The sequence below is a fragment of the Neophocaena asiaeorientalis genome, unplaced genomic scaffold, assembly GCF_003031525.2.
Source record: "Neophocaena asiaeorientalis asiaeorientalis breed wild unplaced genomic scaffold, Neophocaena_asiaeorientalis_V1.1 scaffold59, whole genome shotgun sequence".
Lineage (NCBI taxonomy): Eukaryota > Metazoa > Chordata > Mammalia > Artiodactyla > Phocoenidae > Neophocaena > Neophocaena asiaeorientalis.
This window is the reverse complement of record NW_020174268.1, coordinates 11,752,404-11,774,717: the sequence shown is the minus strand read 5'-3', so window position 1 is coordinate 11,774,717 and position 22,314 is coordinate 11,752,404. Positions and strand designations below refer to the sequence as shown.

General features: G+C 39.2%; 1 protein-coding gene across 1 annotated transcript; it reads left to right on the top strand.

Moving 5' to 3' along the window:
* The first annotated feature begins 781 nt into the window (after positions 1-781).
* RFXAP (regulatory factor X associated protein) lies at positions 782-22,137 on the top strand. The gene is made up of 6 exons (XM_024755639.1): positions 782-1,458; positions 3,850-3,932; positions 14,474-14,674; positions 14,716-15,470; positions 18,962-19,069; positions 20,691-22,137. Exons 1-6 carry the CDS (start codon positions 782-784, stop codon positions 20,799-20,801), a joined length of 1,935 nt encoding a protein of 644 aa, XP_024611407.1. The 3' UTR covers positions 20,802-22,137.
* Positions 22,138-22,314: the final 177 nt, after the last annotated feature.

The following is a 22,314-nucleotide window of genomic DNA, read 5'->3' as shown; positions in this document are numbered from 1 at the left end:
GGTCTACACAAAGGCACAAATACCAGCGATCACTGGGTGAGCTACCTTGAAGCCTGGCTACCGTATAGTCAATTCCCTAAAAGAAATAATACCCCCCTGGTTTTGCCTCTCTGGTCCTACCCTGACTGATACAGGAGATAGAATAGTATAAACTTTAAATGCTAACAACAACAACAAAAAACAGTCAATATGGAAAATTGCTTCATTATAGCCCAAGCAAATTCTAAATTAATTCTAAATGCCCATACCTAGATATGCCTTATCAAAAAAAAAAAAAAATGAAAAATCCTATAAATATCCAAGTAGAGAGCAGGAAAAGCAGCTTTCCTTAAAAGGACCAAAATTAAGATGCTTTCCCCAGACTTCCCTGCAACACTGAGTTCCTAAAGATAACGGCAAATTTGTAAAGATTTAGAGGGAGGAAATGTAATTAAGAATTCTATTCCCAGCCCAAGTGTGTTCTTATGCAAAGACAAAGATCTAGAAATTAAACACCTTGTGGATACCCTGCTGACTGAGGAGATTCAAAATTAAGAACTAAAGAATAGGAAAACCAAAATCAGTTAAGTACCGGGACTCAGGCATAAATAACTGCTGTAAATATGATCGCAAAATTCATTATAAAAACAAAACTATTGAAAATAAGGAAACAGGGTTAGAGAATGAGTAAGTAAGAGGGATCCACCCCTCTGATTAATGATACAAAGCCCGGGAAGTAGGAGAAAAAAATGATGGAAATAAAGGCAGATGAAATTGCCTCTTGCACGATGAAGGAAAAAAAATGCCAACATCTACACCAAGGCCTGAAAGAAAAGCAGGAGTTGGCCAGAAGAACGGTGGGTTTTCTGGTGGCCACAGCAGAAGCCCATCCACTCTGGCTGAGGTAAACAGCAGTTTATGGGAAGGATATCAGGATTTCATAGAAGCAGTGAAAGGGCAGGAGTGCCAGATTCAGAAAGAGAAACAGGCAATGCTCGGGGGTGGTCACCAAGGTCATCTGCACTGGTATCAGAGCACTGCTCTGGGATGCAGGTGCCCTAAACAGGTGTCTGCCCTTGTGTCCTTCTGCCCTGGACTCGAGGTCCCCAAAGAGAGAGCCTGGTTGAAGCTGCCCGCTGCTGGCTGGAGGAAGACAGGACTTTCCGTGATGGTCCCACAGAGACAGCTCACCAGCCAGGAGAGGTTCAGGAAACCCAAGACTCAACAGGAAGAGGGTGGGTGTCAGCGCTCAAAAAACAGTAACTGTTCCTCCCTCAGGGATGATGAGACCTGGGCTGGTGAGGGGAGTGGAAGCCAGATCACAAAGGGCCTTGTAAGTCATGCTGAGAAGTGTGTCCATTTTCCAGATGAAAATGGGAAATACATGAAAGGTTTGGAACAGGAGAGTAACAGATTCCGTTTAGATTTTAGAAAGATGGCTCTGGCTGCTAAGAACATGCAAACCCATGCACCAAACTGGTGTGGCTTCCAGCAGTCTAAGGTCGCATGTTTGGAACAGTGATGAATTTTTGCCTGGAAAAGCTCCAGGTTACCAAAAGAACTTACCCTTCGTTCCAGCAAACAGCTGAGAGAGGCCCCTGACCTCCTTTTTCTGAGAGTATTTATTTTAAAAGCTTCAATTGTAAATCCTTCTTATGTCCTACAGAAAATTCTGCCTGTACCTCCCATAGCCCAAGAGTGTCTTTAATGACCTCTAAGCTGTTCCTCTGAAATGTAATCCTAAGGACAGGGCCTGTCTCCCACCCTCTGTGGGAGGGTATACTAACTTCAGTAAATGTGTTAGCAGGCACTCATGGCCTAATCACCCAGACAGGAACCACTTACTTGCTTTTTGTAATTTTTTCACATCCCTGACTCTGCTCCAGCCCCCACTCACTCCCTCTCCCTACTCCCTCACTCTCCCTTTAAAACACCCAGTCACCTAGGCACAGATTAGAGTTGAAGTCGGGATACCCTGGGGTCTCTCCTTTATTCCAATAAAATCCATCTTTACCTAGTGTCTGGTTTTGTTGATCTTTGACACTGCAATGTGGAGACAGAATTGGAGGGAGACTAATTGGAGACAGTTGCAGAGATCCCTGTATAACAGGAATGGCCCAAACCTAAGTAACAGCTCCGAGTGGTGGAGGAGCACATGAGGACTCAAGAGAGGAAATCAACTTAGGATCAGTGGGTTTTGGTAACTGACTCTGGGGACCAGCCAAGAGAGCCAAAGTATCAGAATAGTGAAAAAAAATTTTATGCTGAAAAACTGTGTTCCCTACCCCTCCAAATAATTGATATGCTCTATGCTATCCACTCATGAGAATGAGGGAACTGGCCATTTGGCTCAGAGCCAAATTTAAATCTCATTCATAGCAATAATATGGACTCTTGTCATTTGTGGCTTTCTTTTCCCTGATCCTGACTTTTACCATCTATACTTATTTTATTGTTATGCTGTGTATATCCTTTTTTGGTAAGGTGTCTAAAATACCTTAAAATGACAAAATAACCAAACAACTCATCAGCCCCATATCCTCAGTCAAAACCATTTTCCCCACTCTATGACCTAAATCACAGCAAGATCCTTTTCGACCCACCTCCTAGAGTAATGGAAATGAAAACAAAAATAAACAAATGGGTCCTAAGGAAACTGAAAAGCTTTTGCACAGCAAAGGAAACCATAAAATAGATAGCTAGTGGGAAGCAGCTGCATAGCACAGGAAGATCAGCTCTGTGCTTTGTGTCCACCTAGAGGGGTGGGATAGGGAGGGTGGGAGGGAGGCTCAAGAGGGAGGAGATATGGGGATATATGTATACATATAGCTGATTTACTTTGTTGTACAGCAGGAACTGACACAGCATTGTGAAGCAATTATACTCCAATAAAGATGTGGAAAAAAAAAGAAAAAAACACTTTCCTATCTTCCTCACTTACTAATAGTGCCATCCATTCTCCCATAACTAGCTTTCAGACCTCATCAACTAGCAATGACTCTTCCCCCTACCTTTCCTTTGTTGCTCACAATCAGATTGTCTGCATGTGAAGAAATTTTTACATCAGTCCCCTCCTTTTCATTCCTACTTGCTATGAGTTTAATCTTTTCTTCTTGCTTAAAAATTCCATTAGCCTCCTAGCCAGTTGCTTCACACCTTCTGACTATGCACTATTCCCATATTAAATTGATTATTTTTACTTTTCTGTTTTAAAACTCTGAGGATGCACCAGAGCTGATAAATTAAGTTCAAACCTTTCATTCTGGCTTTAAAGATTTCCTCTTAGTATATTATACTATAAAAAAAGCTACAAACACTTTTAGAATCTCCTAAACTGAGTGCACATGTGGGTGAGGTGAGGGGGGTGTCTACTTTTCTTTCTTCATGTTCCTTTCTAGGTCCCAGATACCCCTGGCCTCTCACTCATGGAGCGGGAGGAAGAGTGAATAATGCTAGTGGCAGATGTGGGAGCTGTAGCTCAATGGTTCCTCCCTCCTCCCTCTCCTGGGTGTGCCTGCCTGCTGAGAACATGCACTCTGGGCCTCTCTTAGACTTGACATAAGCTTGCCGTAGAGAGAGGCCTTGCCCCTGGGAAGGGAAGGGACGAGGGGAGTGCTGGGATTATTCAGGATGGACAAGCCCCAATCCAGTTCTGAGGTTTGGCATCAGGAATTCCATTGTTGCCACACACCTGAATGAATCTGAAGACCAAGACTAAAACATATGAAAATTGAGGTTTCTGGAGGCTGGAGGAATTGATTGGTATAATTTCAGTTTTGTGAGGACTATACCAAGCTCAGGCCATGCAGGGATTTTTAATCTTTTCACAGTTTTTCACAGCTAATACTTTGTGCTTGATTTTTCATGAAGTTGGCTCTTAGCTGCTTCAGCCAGTGTGAATGAGTTTAAACCTCGGCTGCCTAAAGATTTTGATCTGCTGGCTTTGTATACAGGCAAGGGCTCTCTCTATATTGCCTGGGCTGCAGGCACTGACCACTTCAGGTGATCTAGGACATTAGCCACACAGGCCTTAGCAAGCAAACCTGGGTTGAGGTAGAATTTACTCTGTGGGTAGCTGTAGATGACCTTGAACAATACATGCCCAGGTAGGTCTATGCCTGAAGATAGGGCTGATATAGGGATTTAACCATCAGGAGAGAGCCTTTGAGTCCCAGTGAAGTCTTGCCTTGAAAGAGGCAGAGTTTCAGCAGCGTACTTTCCTGCTTCTGCTGTGTTTTTTTAATTTTAATTGTTTTTTTTTTTTAACTGAAGTATAGTTGATTTAGGATGTTGTGTCTACCTGTGGTTTTCAGCCAGGTCGGTAAAGATAGTTAAGTTCCACATGGGTCACTGAGCAATAGCATATGAAATTCTAGCTTTAAATTGTTAACATTAAGCTCAGATAGGTAGTACCAGATCTTACTGCCCAAATTCTATTCTATACTCAGAGCCAGAGGAATTAGTCTTAAATTTATGTGACTTGTCAACAGTCTTGAGTCACCCCCAACTATGCAAACTCAAGATGGCCCAAATTTGTTCATTTCATGAGTTCAAGCCAAGGCTTTTGATTTCAGACTGCAATCATAGGCTCAACCATAAAAAGATGGTATATTTACAATAAGAACAAATGGGCATCTGTATTGAAAAAAAAATGTCATCTTCTTAGATTATACTAGAGAAATAACTGAAATAAATTATTGCTGACCCAACGACAAATAAAAATGCTGATCATTTAAAAATACTGTCTCTAGGGGGACATGATTGCTCAAAATCTCACAGAAAAACTGGAATGAAAAATATGTCAGTCTTCATATCAGAACATAAGCAGAGGGAAAATTAAAATAAAAGAAAGGAAGAGACAGATTAAGCTGGAAGAATATTTCTTAGGAGTAAGGTTAAAATCTTAGGAGATATATTAAACAGAAATTAAACTAAAATGAGACCTCAAAGACCTTTAGATATAAAAGGAAAAGAAAAACACACTAAGGTTCTAACTGGTATTAAAGAAGGTTTTAGATAGAGGGAATATATTTGGTTGCTACTAGATTAGAAACAGTAAATCAAAAATTTCAAAATTATCCTGCCAAAATCTGTTAAGTACTGAATTGTGTCCCCCTACAATTTACATGTTGAAGACCTAACCTCCAATGTGACTGTATTTAGAGAGGTCTTTAAAGAGGTAATTAAGGCTAAATGAGGTCCTAAGGCTGAGTCCCTAATCCAATAGTCCTGGTATCCATATAAGAAGATGAAAAGACACCAGGGATCCTTCTAGCTCCATGTGCACAGAGAAAAGCCCATGTGAGGACAGAGCAAGAAGACAGACATTTGCAAGCAAGGAGAGAGGCCTCAGGAAAAACCAAATCTGCCAATACCTTGATATTGGACTTGTCAGCCTCCAGAATGATGAGGAAATAAATGCTTATTGTTTAAGCTACCCAGTCCATGGTATTTTGTCATGGCAGCCTGTTACAGGCTGAATATTTGTGTCCCTCCAAAATTTATATACAAATGTTGAAGCCTGAATCTCCAATGTGACTATATTCAGAGATGGGGCCTCTAAGGAAGTAATTAAGGTTAAAGAGGTCATAAGGGTGGGTGGGGACTTGATCCAATAAGAATTAGTATCCTTATAAGAAGAGACAGGAAAAGGCTTGTGCTCTCTCTCTCTCCACTAGCACAAAGAGGAGGCCATATAAGCACACAGTGAGACGGCAGCCACCTATAAGCCAAGACAAAAGGCCTCAGAAGAAAATCTATCTTATTGGCACCTTGATCTTGGACTTCCCAGCATGCAAACTCCTCAGCATGGAAGACAAGCCTTTCCAAAACCTGGTTTCTGTGTACTTCCCTGAATGGTTTCTTTCTTTTCTTTTTTTTTTTTTTTTTTTGCGGTACACAGGCCTCTCACTGTTGTGGCCTCTCCCGCTGCGAAGCACAGGCTCCGGACACGCAGCCTCAGTGGCCATGGCTCACAGGCCCAGCCGCTCCACAGCACGTGGGATCCTCCCGGACCGGGACACAAACCCACGTCCCCTGCAACGGCAGGCAGACTCTCAACCATTGCGCCACCAGGGAAGCCCCCTGAATGGTTTCTTGATACCATGCAGGTACCTCTGCAACCTGGATGCCAGTTGTACCTTCCAGCTGTAGGCCTCTGAGCTTTATAAACTTTATCATATGTTTCTTCTGTCTGTCATGCCCTTTTATCTTAGTCCATGAAGATCTTGTATGGCTCAACTTAAGGTATCTTATCACTTCTCTGAAGCTCTTAAGTCTTCCAGGTAGAATTACCCATGCATTCATAGCACCTATAACATTTTATTTTTCTTAATATTTTGTCAGTGCTTATTAAATTCTAAGTCAGTGGTTCTCAAACGATGTGATGTAGGCCCCTAGAAGGCATTTTGCAAATGCAAGGAGCATTTTTGGTTGTCATAAAATTGGAGCTTTGGGGAACTCTACAAATGTTCAGTGTGTAGGGCCAGGGATGCGAGATGCCTGCAATATGCAGACAGGCCGGTACCAAAAAGGAACTGTAGGCATCATGTCCAACTTCTGAATGTTCTTCTGGGCTTCCATGTAGGTGAAAAACTTATCAATAATTGTCTGAGTTGAGATTCAAATTCTGGTTTATATATAACCAAAAGTATGAGTTCATGGTGTTAATGTATATTGAACTCACAGGAATGTAACTACCATATATACTGAGGAAAGAATGCATTGGTTTTTGTTCAGAATTTTACCAAGAGCTGTTACCATTACAGAAAGCCAGGTCACCAAGGGTAGCAACATGGGTGATATCTGAGTCACCAAAACAACACAACTGCATTGGTCTGCGTTTGTAGCTATAGAATCATGGTGATTCTAAGCAAATGTAAAATTTTCCTCATTTAGCTCTTCTTTCAAAATGTCAAATATAGATTTTAAATATGGACAAGTATTCAGTTAAATATTAGAAGCTGGGTTTTACAGCTTTTTGTACAAATGAACAGTCACGAATGTGCCTACTCTGCCAGCATGCTTTTTCTCATTAAGCCGACAAACACATCAAGATTAAGCGAGCATTTTACAAAGGAACATGTTGATTGGAAGAGATATATATTTCTATATTTAAAGAATACTAAAAACTGCAATACTGTCCCTGGAACGTTTGACTATGTTCTATGCAGAAGGAGACAGGTCTCGTTGTTTTTTACAGAACAACGTAAATGATCACAAAATATGGCATGCCACACAATATTCAAGAAAAATTAATCTTAGCTGTATAAAAGATAACTACAAAGGGGAAGAAAAGATCATATTAAATCATTTCCTCTATTCCATTGCAATGCTGCTTTAAGAGGGTTACAAAAGACACTGAAATCAGCTGCATGATGTAAAAGAGTAGATGAAAGCATCCTTTATGATAAACAAGCTTTACCATTTGCATATGTAAAGTTTCCAAGGCCTGAAAAAATTGTAGCAAAAATGTCATTTTCAAAATGACTGACAATGAATACAAAAGAACTGTCAATATTTGAAACCCTCAAAATTACTTAAAAGAAAAAAAAAACTTTTCCAACATCATTACTTATTTAACAGATGGAGAGTCAGTAATGTTAGTTCAGAGCCAATTTAAAAAAGAACCACCACATATTTTTACGAAGTCATTTCATTATTCATTAGCAATACTTAATTACCAAGAATCTTAGAGAAAGAGGCCACAGATCAATGAACGTTTAAAAGTAATTACCAAGAATCTTAGAGAAAGAGGCCACAGATCAATGAACGTTTAAAAGTAATTACCAAGAATCTTAGAGAAAGAGGCCACAGATCAATGAATGTTTAAAAGTAATCCCTTCAATGACAGATTACCCATAATTTACCAAATGTCAATGAAGAGTTTGAATGTCTTGTCCAAATAAGATGGTTCTCCAAGGAATTTTTTTCTTTTAAAGATTTGGCTTGGGCTTCCCTGGTGGCGCAGTGGTTGAGAGTCCGCCTGCTGATGCAGGAGACACGGGTTCGTACCCCCGTCCGGGAAGATCCCACATGCCGCGGAGCGGCTGGGCCCGTGAGCCATGGGCGCTGAGCCTGCGCGTCCGGAGCCTGTGCTCCGCAACGGGAGCGGCCACAGCAGTGAGAGGCCGGCGTACCGCAAAAAAAAAAAAAAAAAAAAAGATTTGTCTCACATTATGGACTTATGTGGAATTTTTGATGCAATCAATGAAAAAAATAAATATCAAATTTGAAATACTGCAAAACAATGAGGTATATCTTCTAAGCTATATTTGCAAAGGTCTTTCTCTTTATTCAATGTATAAATATTTTAATTTATATTTTGTATATAATATGCATATTTTTTAATATACAGAAAAATTGAAAGACTAGGACAATAAACATACTTATCCTCACTACCTAGATTCAATAATTTATTTTGCCATAATTGCTTCCTATATGTATGTATATTTTAGCTAAAACATTTCAAAATAAAATATACATTATCATGCTACTTCATCCCTGTATTCTCAAGCATAAATCTCCTAAACATAAGGATATTCTCTTACATAACCACTATGTAATTACCACATCAAAAAAATTTTGGAATAATTATCTAATATAACCTAATACTCAGTCCATTTTCAAATGTCTCCAATTGTCCCCTAGATACCTTTTATTATTGTTTTTTGTTATTGTTTTTAAGGGGGACTCTAATCAAGTTTCACATATTGCATTTGTTTGTTGTATTCAGTCTCTTTTAATCCAAAAAATGTGTCGACCCTAACTTAAAAAAAATTTTTTTTTTACATTGACTTTTTCCACCAGACCAGTCATCTTTTAGAATTTCCACATTCTAGATGTTTCTGATTGTCTCCTCATTGTGTGGTTTAACTTATTCCTCCCTCCCTCCCCTATAAACAGGAAATTATAGGTTTCATTCGATTCATGTTAAACATTTTTGGCCAGAATACATCCTATGTGACGCTGATACTTCTTCCTATTTGCTCACATAGGAGATCGGAGAGGTCGACTCTACCCCTATTACTAATGCAATTACCTGGGTTAGAAGGGGCAGTCAGATCTCTCCAATGTAAATGCATATTTACAGTGTAAATGAGGTCCCTCTTAAACTTAAAGGGAAGGGGATCGATCTCATTACAGTGCAGGGAATTAGCTTGGCTTTTTCGACAAATCGAATATTTTAAAATAACCTTGTTCACTGATGATTTTTGTATTTTCCAGCTTTGCAGCATAATCTATCTAACATGAGGATAGATGAAAGGATACTGACTCAGAAACAGATTGCTCTCATGTGGATGCTATGATGATTAGATTTAAAGATCAGTTAACATTTTACAACACCAGATGGGGTGGTTTTAAGCAGATGTGGAACATGTTACCCAGAATTTTCAAGAAAAATTAGTTGAGCTTCAAAAGAACTTTGAGGACAAAGCATGATTTAATCAGTCTAATTTAAAAGGTTTGGGATCCAGCTAAGACTTTCACACCCACTTGCCTAAAAAGAAGCTAAGTTGTGGCAGCATTTTCTACTACCTATATAGCTGAGAATGGTTTCAGTCCGTGCACTTACTATAAAAGTCTACAAGACATTTTAAACTAACGTAAATAGACAGGACAAAATATTAAAACAGACATCAGAAACACAGACATGTCCTTGAATTTTAAAGAAAGGTACTGTTCTCAAATATTTCATATTTTTATATAATCTAAAAATTTCTAAGTAGTATGATAAGATATTATGTTATGAAATTTACATTTGAAACTATGTATTTATTTTTTGGTTACTTTTTTTTTCCTGTTTAATTCTGATACTCAGAGTCCCCAGAGGCCTAGCACAATCTCTCCATAGTATTTTGTATGAATATGCTCCAAAATTAGATAATCGTGATGGTTGCACAACTCCATAAATATATTTAAAAACACTGAATTGTATACTTTAAGTGGGTGAACTTTATGATATAGAAATATCCCAATAAGGTTTTTTAAAAAAGAATGATTGATTGATTGAATAAATCTTAAACTCATAGTCCCCGTCCTTGACAAATCATAGGACTTTATCAAATGTTCAGCCAATTATGATTTTACACTTTCATTTGAAATTCTAGGTCTTCTCAGAATATTAGACATACAAATACATTTTATATCCAAAGCAAAATATAAATTACTATTGTATTTTAAACATCAGAACAAACTTTATTCCCCCATGCCCAGCTTGACATTATTCCAGAAGGCTTGGTGCCTTTCCAGCTTGGCCATTTGCCATTTTGACATAGCATTAGTATACCCTTATTCATCCTAAATATATTTCTAAAAAGACTACTGGAATGGAAAAAAGTTTTAAACATTGTTCAGTTTTTTTAATTGAAGAACAGTGTTGTGTTAGTTTCAGGTATACAGCAAAGTGATCTAGTTATATTTTTTTTTCAGATTTTTTTTCCCTCATGGATTATTACAAGATATTGAATACAGTTCCCTGTGCTATACAGTAAATCCTTGTTGCTTATCTATTTTATGTATACTAGTTTGTAGAGGCAAATTTTCATATTTAGTTACTTTGTTAAAGAAAAGAAAAATCCAAGATAGCTTTTTATCATATTGAGAAAATACAGATGTACGAATGTATGGTGTTGAACATTAAACATCACCTTGGAGTTACTGTCCAGCTAGAAGTTACTTGACAATTACTTCCCCCCTTTTTTTTCCTTTGGGAAAAATTAAGTACTTCTGTTATTAATAATTGGTTAATAAACCTGGCACTTTGACTTAATTCTTCTGCTGAATTTCAGTAGCACCTAAAGTATATTCTCAACTCAAAAGTATTTTTCTTGCTCTTCCAGAGCCTTGAACTTAGTATATTCTTTTCTCCTTGTCTGACAATGTGAGACAACAGTTCATAAAAAGCAGTGGTGAGTACACATAATACAGATGGTGTGAAACCTAGGTTCTTTTTTGTTTACCTTATTTGAAAAAGTACTTCTAACAACAATTCTCCTTATTTTTTTAACTTTATTTGCATGACTCCTTGATTGATTCAACATGTTTTTAAGAAAGTCCTGTTCCCTGGGGCTACATTAAGACGGGTCTAGATGGTCCTTCTGAGACAGAAGCTGAAGTAAACCACACAGGAGAGGAGTAAACAGACGTATAGAATAAGTAGACTTTCACTGACCCTGGTCGACATGAAATCCTCCCTAAATGTCAACCAGGCTCAGACTTGCAAATCTAAAATAACCTCATGTGGAGAAGCAGGTCAAAACTTTTTTGGCTAGGAATAGAGGTACTATTCCCTGATTTAAGAAAAAGTTTATTCAGAAGTTGTACACTAAAGTTTTAGAAATGAATTAAGAATACCAATCTGTAAAGTGTCCATAAAGCACTGGAGATTCTGTTCTAGAAGAAATGAACTACTGTTTCCTGTTTACTGCATTCTGAGCACTGAGAACAAAGTCAGCCAGTAGGATGGGCTGAGGGCACAGGTAAGGAGACGCTGGACATCAAAGAGCCTTTCACAAGGCTTCCCTGGTGGCGCAGTGGTTGAGAGTCCGCCTGCCGATGCAGGGGACACGGGTTCGTGCCTCGGTCTGGGAAAATCCCACATGCCGCGGAGCGGCTGGGCCCGTGAGCCATGGCCACTGAGCCTGTGCGTCCAGAGCCTGTGCTCCGCAACGGGAGAGGCCACAACAGTGAGAGGCCCGCGCACCGCAAAAAAACAAACAAACAAAAAAACTATATATGCAAAATCTTATTGGTTGGTGACAAATACACTATATTAATGAAGGCCAAAGCTAGGTTATCTGTTTGTATATATAAGTCTACTAGATTACATTTTAGCTATAACAGATAAGTCAATGGTTCTCAGCCCTGATTACATATTAGAATTACCTAGAGAGCTTTCTAAAAATATACATGCCCAGGCCCACGCCAGACCACTGGAATCAGAATCCCAAGGAGTAGGCCTAAGCACAGTAAAAGATCATTACAGTATATTATATTCTAAACTTAGGAAAGAGCTTACAGATCATTTAGACCAATTCCATCATTTTATAACTGAGAAACTAAAGCCCAGAGACTCCTGGTCCCCACCTGGTCAGTTGCACCGACACTTAGGGACTGAGCCAGGCCTAGAACCTAAAAGTCTGTGTCCATCCACGCTCCTTCTTTCACCCTGACTCATTCGTTTGTTAATATATTCATTCAGGAAATATTTTGAGAGCGCATTATGTGTTCAGCCCTAGATAATAACACCTGCTGCCATTATGGAACATTGCTGGAAAGAATCCAAATGTCCACCAACTGGTGAGCAGATAAGCAATACAATGAAATAATATTCTACAATAAAAAGAAATAAACTACTGATACAATCAACAAAGTAGACAAATCTTAAAAACACTCTGCTAAGTGAAAGAAGCCAGGTGCAAAAGACCATGTTTATATGATTACATTTATATAAAATGCCCACAAAAGGCAAATCTGCAGTGACAGAAAGTAGATTAGTGGTTTCCTGGGGCTTGGAATAGGAGCAGGGGTTGGCTGAGAATGGACAGGAAGGATCTTATACAGGGTGATGAAAATGTTCTAAAACTGGAGTGTGGTGATGGTTGCACAACTCAATAAATTCACTAAAAATCATTAAGTTGTTCACTTACAATGGATAGTTTTATGGCCTGTAAATTATCTCAATAAAACTTAAAATTAAAAAAAACCTGCTGTCATTTATTAAATACTATATAACAGGAATTTGTACTAGGATTTAAACAGTGAAACAGTGAAACCCTCAGTGATATGCTCAGTGATATGCTCGTAAATTTTTTAAAACAAGTTAACTGATATAAAGAATGTTTAGCACACAATTTACAATTAATGATACAATATATGACCCTTTATTTATTATACTTCAGTATGACTTGCCATTTCTTGCAAAATCCACTATGAGTTTTTAAAATTATTTCACCAACAATAGTGTCACAAATTCAAACAATAAATAAATGCTTGATTTCTCTCTAATGCAGCAAGGAAGTTGCTCACGTTAGTCACCAAGAGTGTAGTTCTGACACGAATGTTGGCGGAGACTTTGTTTACATTAAGGACAAAAGTGAAACAATGAAGACATATGCCAAAACTTCACTTGTTTTTCAATGACGTAAGCAACTTTTTGCTGAAATAATGATAGCTGTCAAAAAATGAAAGAATATTTCCTCAGTTGGGGGGAGGGGGTATTGACAATGTGACAGCCCCAGACATGAAACATTTTAAGTTTAATCTTCATTAACATTTTTACTATTACTTTCTTATGTCTGGAGACAACCAACAATAATTCAAACCCTGCTTTGTAGCATCTGACAATTTCCATGGTGTAAACAGTCCCACCATGGCTGGTTTCAAGCTACCAACATACCACTGAATGCAGAGTTGGGAAGAAATATGCAGTATCATACCACTAAACAGTATTTCCACATACAGATACAACAGACATAAATAATCTTATCAGCAGAGCTAAGAGTAAAACAATTAGAAAGAGATGAGTTTCAAGTTGTTTAGCCTTTGTTTCTAACATAATTTAACTGTAAATTTATGGAATTTAATTTTTAAATGAATTCGTGAAATCTTAACAGTGGGCACTCATCAACTGGCTCTAGCACACAACCAACCGACTGCCCATTTTACCAGTGAGAAAACTGAAGCTCAGAGAGGCAGTCACTAACTAGCCCTGGTCACACAGCATGGTGCCACCCAGGTCGGTCTAATTCCAAACCTTCTCCCATCCACCGTGCCTCTCCTTCAAATGTAGCTGGTGACCGACCCACACATCAACACCCAAACACTAACGTCAATGGATTGGTCATTTGTTGGATAACCATTGCTTTCCTTTCCAATAGGTGGAATGGGAACTCTGACCAGGGCAGGAGGAAAAAATAAAACGAAAGAGCACATCTACCCGACAGTTTTGCTCAGGACATGGCAGGATGCGGCCCTTCCCGAGACTTGGCTGAGTCCAGATTCAGCAATCAGCCATCGTGTGACAACTGGTAGAAATGATAGATCACTGTGTGGGTTTTTTGGGGTTTTTTTTTTAACGTTTGTCATTCAGTATTCCTTTTCACACATTTTCACTATAGTTACTGAAAACGTTATTTAAGACTTACCTTGGAGGTCACAGCAAAGGCCAAGTATTAAAAATCAAATGTTTCCAAGAGAGAAAAAGGTTCCAGGAGTAAATCATTTAGTTCTCCACACAAATACTCCTTGGCCCCCGGTCTGGTCCACTCCTCCACGGTACCATTTTCAAATCGGCCGCCTCTGCCTTCCTTGACTGCTAACTACTGGGGCCCGCTTGTGACACTGCCACATCCCAGCATCACATCTCCCTTTTCAGTCAGCTTTTCAGTCAGAAATATTTTAATGAGCTTCCTGACGCCACATAAGATTGCTCAGGAAAAATCTGGATTTACATTGTGGAGTTCCAGTACAAAAGTGCTTTGAAACGTTTTAGGCAGAGTAGGTTCCAGGCAAAAGCGCTGTCCCGCCCAGCACCTCAGTACCTCAAGTGCGCTCAGCAAACCGGCGGGCGCCGGCGGTGACCGCGCGGCGCAGCATCTCCCGCCAGAGTCCACAGCACATGCGCAGTCAGACCCTCCGGCGGCCGCTCAGCTCCGCCCCTCGGAGGCGCCGGGTTCCCTGAAAGGGACAGAGCGTAGAGACGCTCAAGCGCGGGCTGCAGCCGCGCAGGCGCAGTCGGGGCGCCGTTGCTGAGCCAGCCACTTTTCCTCTCGCGGGTCCCGGGTCGTTGGTTTGCTAAGTGCAGTTGGGCCCGGCAGGTGCTGAAGGGTTGGGGTCGTGGACCCCCGCCAGGTCTCAGCAGCACGGAGGTGAAGGCTGTCGCCGAGGGCGCGGGGCCGGGCGCCGCTAGCGGTGCGCTCCGCCCCGGGGCCCCCGCCCCTGCCTCCGGCCAGGCCCGGGCTCCAACCCCCGTCCCAGCCGCGGCCTCGCAGTTCACCCTGCTGGTGATGCGCCCCTGTGGAGGGCCGGACGAGGCTGCGGCCGAGGGCGTCCTGCGGCAGGCTCCGGCCCTAGGGGGCAGCGCCGGGGCGGGCAAGCCCGTTCGGTACCTGTGCGAAGTGGCGGGGGATGGCGAGGAGGAGGCGGGGGAAGACGAGACAGACCTGCTGGACACTTCGGACCCCCCGGGGGGAGGCGAGAGCACGGCTAGTTTGGAGGATCTGGAGGACGAGGAGACCCACTCTGGGGGAGAGGGCGGCAGCGGTGGAGCCCGGAGACGGGGCAGCGGCGGGGGCAGCATGAGCAAGACCTGCACCTACGAGGGCTGCAGCGAGACCACGAGCCAGGTGGCCAAGCAGCGCAAGCCGTGGATGTGCAAGAAACACCGCAACAAGATGTACAAGGATAAATACAAGAAGAAGAAAAGCGACCAGGCCCTGAACTGCGGTGGGGCCGCCCAGGCTGGCAGCGCAGGAAATGTCAAACTTGAGGTATCGACTGGGGTCTGGGGGAGTGGGAGGTGGAAAAAGAAACGCCACTCTGGCCGCAGACCGCGTCTCCAGCGCCTGCCTACCGCCTCCCAAATGGGCCAGGTTGCTGTGGCAGGACTTGTGGCTGAGAGTTAATGAGTGCTTGCCCTCAACTACAGTTTATACAAACGTATGCATCCTTGTGAGGTTCTGGTGCATCCTTGTAAGAGATGAATAAATCTCAATGAAAATGATGTGACATGTCAGGAAAGCTGTCGTTTCAAAGGTCTGGGATATGGGCTGGAAGGGCAGATAGTAAATGATTGACCTAATTCATCACTAGAGGAGCAGGCAAAGAGACTTAGGAACCTGCGTGAAATTGGTACTTTGGAGAAGATAATCTCTTCCTGTTATCACTACCCTATTCTCGGTATCCTTTTCTTAGTATACGTATTCTTAGTACCCTGTTCTCAGTACCCCTATTAAGAGCACTCTTTTAGTGTTCGTAGTATTTTCTCAGTTAAACCTATTCTCAGTTCTCTGTTCTTAGTACTCTGTGCTTAGTACTACTGTGTTCTCAGTGTCCTGTTCTCAGTTGATTTTGTTCTTAGTATCCCAATTATCAGTAAATAAGCCACTTATTACAGAATGAAATAGTCATTTGTCCCTCTGTTTGTCCCAAACGTACCCATTCACTTCAGAATTCTTTAGAGAGAGAGGAGATAATATACTTCTTTTCAAGAAGGAAGTATTTTACCTGTAGCAACTTTCTTTTTTTAATTGCCCAGCATTTACATCTACAGCTTGAGGAAAATGTACAAAAGGCAAATAGATACTGAATTCGAATCTCTCCCTCCAACCCCCCCAAAGAACCTTAATAATTTTCCTATTCTAAAATAATTTGCATGATTTTTTTAGGGAAGATAATTAATTGCTATAAGCAACAAATAATAGCCATTTATCTTACAGTATGGGACACTTTACCAGTTCTGAGGAATCAAGAGCTGTAAGTCTTTGTTGAACTGAGTGTAAAGAAAATAACTAACAGGGACAGGCAGGATACATTAAGGGCCAGCTGTACAGTGGTGCTTTAGTAGTGGAGAGGATAGATCATTGTAGGCTGAGATATTCTAGAAAGGCTTTGCAAAGAAAATACAACTCAGTGTAAGCCAGAAAGGACGGCTAATAGTATGTGCTTAATCAGCTAAGTTTCTTAATGTGCCAGGCACTGTGCTAAACTGTAAATGGAGCCTCACACCCTTCAGCAATGAGATAAGTACTATATTTTGCATATGTGGAACTGAGGCACAGAGAGGTTAAGTAACTTGGCCTAGGTCATGCAGCCAGCAAGTACTCAAACCCAAGCAATCTGGTTCTAGAGCCTTCATTCTTATCCCCACACTATACTGCTTCCCTAGAATTTTGGTGATAAAAAGAAAGAGAATACATTTTAGTAAAGGAAGGGAAGTGGGAATACAGAAGGCACTTCTGGGAAGGCAGCAAGGGGACCATTCTAGCTAAAGCAGAATATTTATGTGGAAAATTCATAAAAGATAAATTTAAGAGTTTGAAGCCAATTTTTGTATGATGTTGAATGCCAGGCAATGGATTTTGAATTCGGAGTCTTCAAAAGAAAGTTCCTAGTTAGGAAGTAACAGGGGCTCCAACTCTGATGGGGTGGATTAAAGTCAAGAGCCTATAGATTTAGAGATGTTTTAGGAGATGATTATAGTAGGACTGGTAGGTGGTGATGGGGTCTTCTGCCATAGTGTGAGCAGCAAGATTAGAAATTAAGATTTTAAAAATCAGTATTTCTTACACAAATCAAGGTTAAATGAGAAACAAACGTATATAATATTTAGTCGATGTATCTAAAAATTATGCTGTGTGAGAGACACATAAAGGAACCAGGGATGAAAGAACTGACCTGTGGGATTGATCATTATCATTAGATATCTAAAAGGCTATCATTTGGAAGAAGCAGTAGACTTACTTTGCATAGTTCTGAAGTAACTAGGACTCTTAGGTGAAAATCACAGGGGTTATGTGTTTCAGCTCAACCTAAGTAAACGCTCCCTACATGTTAGATATTCAAAACCAAATAGGATGCCTCAAAAGTTGGTAACTCCTTAGGACAAAAAGTGTTGAAAATTTTTGAAAAGGGAATTCCAACACTTGTAGAAGTTTGAACTAGATGACTCAAGTTTATTTTCACTACAAGCTTCTATGATTTTGTGTTATTAACATTCAGAATGTACACAGTGCTGTGTGTGAGGTTGTGAGAATGCAGGGTACTCCATCATCAATTTCGGCATCCCATTTCTTGTGCAATAAAAATGAAGCACAGTCCCATAAGTAGTTAATCCTATGGGGAGAGAGGGAGGAAAAAATTATTTTTGTTTTCTCTGGGTATTAGATTCCTCTTTTTACAGTTTTTTATATTGTGAGGCTTAAAATGTTAAGGGATTGAACATTTTTTTTTAACATCAGATTGATAAACTTCTCATGGTGAAAGAGATAAAGAAAGGGAGTATTCTAATAGACAACTTAGAGGACATTAGAAAGAAGGTCAAGAGAAAAAAACAGCTTCAATAATAACCAAAATGAAGAGCAGAATAAGAGTGAATTCATACGTGGCATAGCTTATGTGACTTTATATTTGGTCAGAATTTTTGGATGTGGTCAGTATTGTATCATGGTTTTATAAGAGTCAGAACGTTTCAGTGAACTAACATTTTGTTAGCCAGGAAAATTGTATTTAAGATTTTATCAGGTCAGTGGGGATACATAGTTGGTAGCAAGTGCTGCTGATTTTGTTTGAGGAACTATGTCTCAAAGAGTATGGTGTCATTTTAGGACTTGCCTGTTTTGTCTACACCAGTGGCAGGAGATTACTTATACTGGTGCTTTCCAGTCTTTTCAAAGCCAGTTTGTCATTTTTCTCCTGGTGACTTCCAAATTTTGAAATCTTTGTGTATCAATTGCTTCTTTGAGTAATATTTTACTCCCCTTCCCCATTTTTTTTGCTGTTGTTAATTTGTTTGTTGTTGTTTTGTTGGGCAAAAAACTATCAAGAGTGTTTTATTAGCACTACATGAATGGCCTTTGAGTTGCTATATTCAAAGGCAGGCAAACTTTGGTTTGGCCTGGATAGCTTTATCTGAGGAGAATGTTCAGTTTACACTTGGCACTTTTTTGTAATATTGAAAATCACTCACAAATATTAAAATAGGTTCCCTTCCCCCACCCTGCTCCACTATTGATTTTTGAGACCTTCTGGAGACAGAAGATCCCAGGTTGGAAGTCCTGGAGGGAAAGGGAGTGAGGCATGTTATATAAAATTAACTGCCAACACTTTGCCTAATGACTTAAAGAGGGACTTTAAAGGCTCCCAGGAACTGGGCAAGAAGGAAGAGAAGTAAAGACCTGTTCATTACATCATTGAAATGCCTCTAATCATGGATTACTATATCAACATTTAATCCTATTTGCATTTTTATCTTTTATCCCAGGAAAGTGCAGATAATATACTCTCCATTGTTAAACAGAGAACAGGATCTTTTGGGGATCGACCTGCAAGACCTACTCTTTTAGAACAAGTGTTAAATCAGAAAAGACTGGTAAATATCTGTTTGTAAAGTAGTTACAAATCTAACAAAAGTTGTTTGTTATAAATGGAACTATTTAGCTTTTGAGATCTTAAAATTTGTTAAACTGGTAATCAGAATAGAATTGTGCCTCTGCCAGTACACGTTGGAATCTCATAAAGACAAAATTACAAAGAAAGTATAATTTCACTGCATAAAAATGAATATTGTAGTTAAAAATGGCGGTAACAATAAAAATGCAAACTTGAAAATAACATACAGGAAAAACATTTGCAACAAATATGTAAAAGACTGTGGTTGGTATGGTTGACATTTTTATCACACAGATAGGGGAGGAAAAAATTTTGACCTCAATACATTGCAAAAAATATAAACAGAAAAAAGCAGAATGCTTCCCTTATATGATAATGGAAAGATATTTCATATCAGTTAAAATCACACAATAAACAGTACAATAAGTGAAAATTATTTAAATGATAACACACAGTGATGTTGAGGGTTCCATGAAAGGGACTCATTCTGCTGATGGCATCTTGTATTAGTACAGCACTTTAGAAAGCAGCTGGGCAGTCTGTATCCCCTCACTCAGAAATCATACTTACTGTGAAGACATTCTCAGGAAACAAATCCTAAATATGGATAAATTAAGCATAAGGATATTTTCCAGAAATGTATTTATCACAAATAGTAAAATGGTAGTTTAAACAGCCTCAATGTCCAACAGTCTCATAACAGCTAAGTAGACTTTAGTACATTTACTTAATAAATGTTGGGCAGTCTTTACCCATAAATTTTAAAGAAAAGTAATAAACAGGAAATATACTATGCTGTAATATTACATTTTAAAAATCAGTTTTTAATGATAATGTTTCCACCTTATTTGGTTTACCTTGTTCACTTTATTAGGTTCAAGGTTTTTTTACCTTCATCAATTTATATAAGTATTTTAATAAAAACATATTAGCCATAGTCTATTTTATTTGTCATATGAGTATAACTATATTTAAAAATGGTGAGTGTATAAAACTGTGTTGGTTGTTTCAGAGCAGTTGTATTTCTTTTCTGAAATTTTGGTAATGTGCTAATATTACTTTTATTATACATGTATACCTATATATACACACACACATACCTATACACACAGACACACACCATTTTTAATTTCTCAGAAAGACTTAGTAAACTAGTGGGAGGAACTTGAGTTCCAGTACTAGTCATACATGTATGTGTTTCTAAACTGGCATTTAACCATGTTCACGTGGTATGCCTTTTCCTTTTTTTTCTTGCTGTAATCCAGTGCTGTTTTTGGCTCTTATGTTTCGTAAAGGGTATACATGCTGGCATATCATAAAAGCATTTCCTTTGTGTGCAAAATCACCAATAAGATCAGGCTTCACCAGTGAGTTTTAGGTTTTAGTATTTGATATATGACATCAAATTTTATTATTATTAGTTTGCAGTTTAATTGCAGTACATCAGATGCAGAAGTGAATTCAATTTAGGCATGTTTCGTTTCGTAAGCATATTGTATCTTGTGTAAGGATCTAGAAGAGTAATTTTATAGCATGAATATGATCTAATCCCATAAAAATAATGCTATTAATAAATATGTTTTTTATTTTTCCTTTTTAAGTCATTACTAAGAAGTCCAGAAGTGGTGCAGTTTTTACAGAAACAACAACAGCTATTAAATCAGCAAGTTTTGGAGCAAAGACAACAGCAGTTTCCAGGAACGTCAGTGTGAGCGAATTTATCAAGAAGTCCTACACGTTTTTTATCTTATTGTAGTGGATGGACATATTTTTATACTAAAGATAAATGGGGTAAGATTTGCCAGTAGAAGGTAAACAGTCACCTTCCTGTGACTGTATGTGTGCATTTGGGGACAAGTAAGTATTGCACACTGTGCGTCTGATCCTTTCAGATCACTGTGGATTTGAAGAAATCAGCTTATCTTTCCAAAGTAATATTTAATTACAATGTTTTTTTAAACAAAATGTTTCTCTTCAGTCATTGTTACTGAAGGTAATGAAGCAGTTGCTTTCTGTGGAAGTCACGAAGTTAATAGATATTAATCTTGAATCATCTAACTCAGTAATTCTCATCAAAGGGCAGTTGGAAACATATGGGTGTGTTTTTGCTTGTCACAGCGACCTTGAAAACTGCTGGTTTTTAGTGAATGGGACAGGAATGCTAGGTGTCTGGAATGGTCCTCCACAACTAAGAATTATGTTACACGCAATGCCAATAATCCCCCTGTTAAGAAACACTGAGAGCTACTTGTGATGATAAAATGTAGTTGGGGCACCTAGAACTGGGTTCTCGTAATAACCTTTTCTTTGCAGTTAAGACTGGAGCTGTCAAAGAGGTAAGCATATTTTCTGTGTATAAGGAAAGTGATCATTGTTAAATAGCTGTGAGATTAGGATGTGCATCTCCTTTCAGAGATGTGCTGGTAAAACCCGAGAGGGATTAACCAAGTACCCTGGAATGACTGCATCTCCTAAAGTTGGCTTCTCTACTTCTTGTTACCTATTAGTGTTGATCTCGTTTAAAACAGACACTCTTGTGTGTTGAATTTGTGAACAGTACAAATGTATCTCATCCCACCAATGTCAGGACAAAATTACTTTTTTATACTCATTTCTTTTTAAAAAAGAGATCCTGAATATAAGAATAACACTCCAGCATTTTGTCAGTGTTTTTCAAAATTGAGCTATTTTAAGATTGTGTTATTCCTAAGTATTGTTCAAAGAGTGATGGGTAATCTGGATAGATACTTTTTTCTTGTATTTTCTCCTAGGAAAACTTTTAAAAGGCAAAGCTTACCAATAAGAGTATCAAATCAAATGTCAAGAAAGTATTTCCAGTGTTAGGACAATAAATGCATGTGCCTCAGGTTAAACTGTGCAAAAATTTGTTAGTTTCTTGGGTTTTAAGCTCTGAAATATATATCAAGTTAAACTTAGTCATGGCTGTTCTAAGATGTACTTAAGGAGAGAAGGAATCTTTATGTTCATTTTTTATATGTGTTTTATACCTGCATATCTGTGCAAAAATGCTTTTACCAGAATTATTCATTAAAGTCGTTATTGACCTTTGAGTTGTCTGAGTCACTTATTCTATTCTTCAGTTGCTCCGCACCGGATGCAGAGGAATTCATTTCCATTTGTTATTAACTGTTAGCTTGTTTTCTTACTTATGGCGTTGGGAGCTTTATTGAATCCCTAGAGTTTTCTTACTTATGGTGTTAGGAG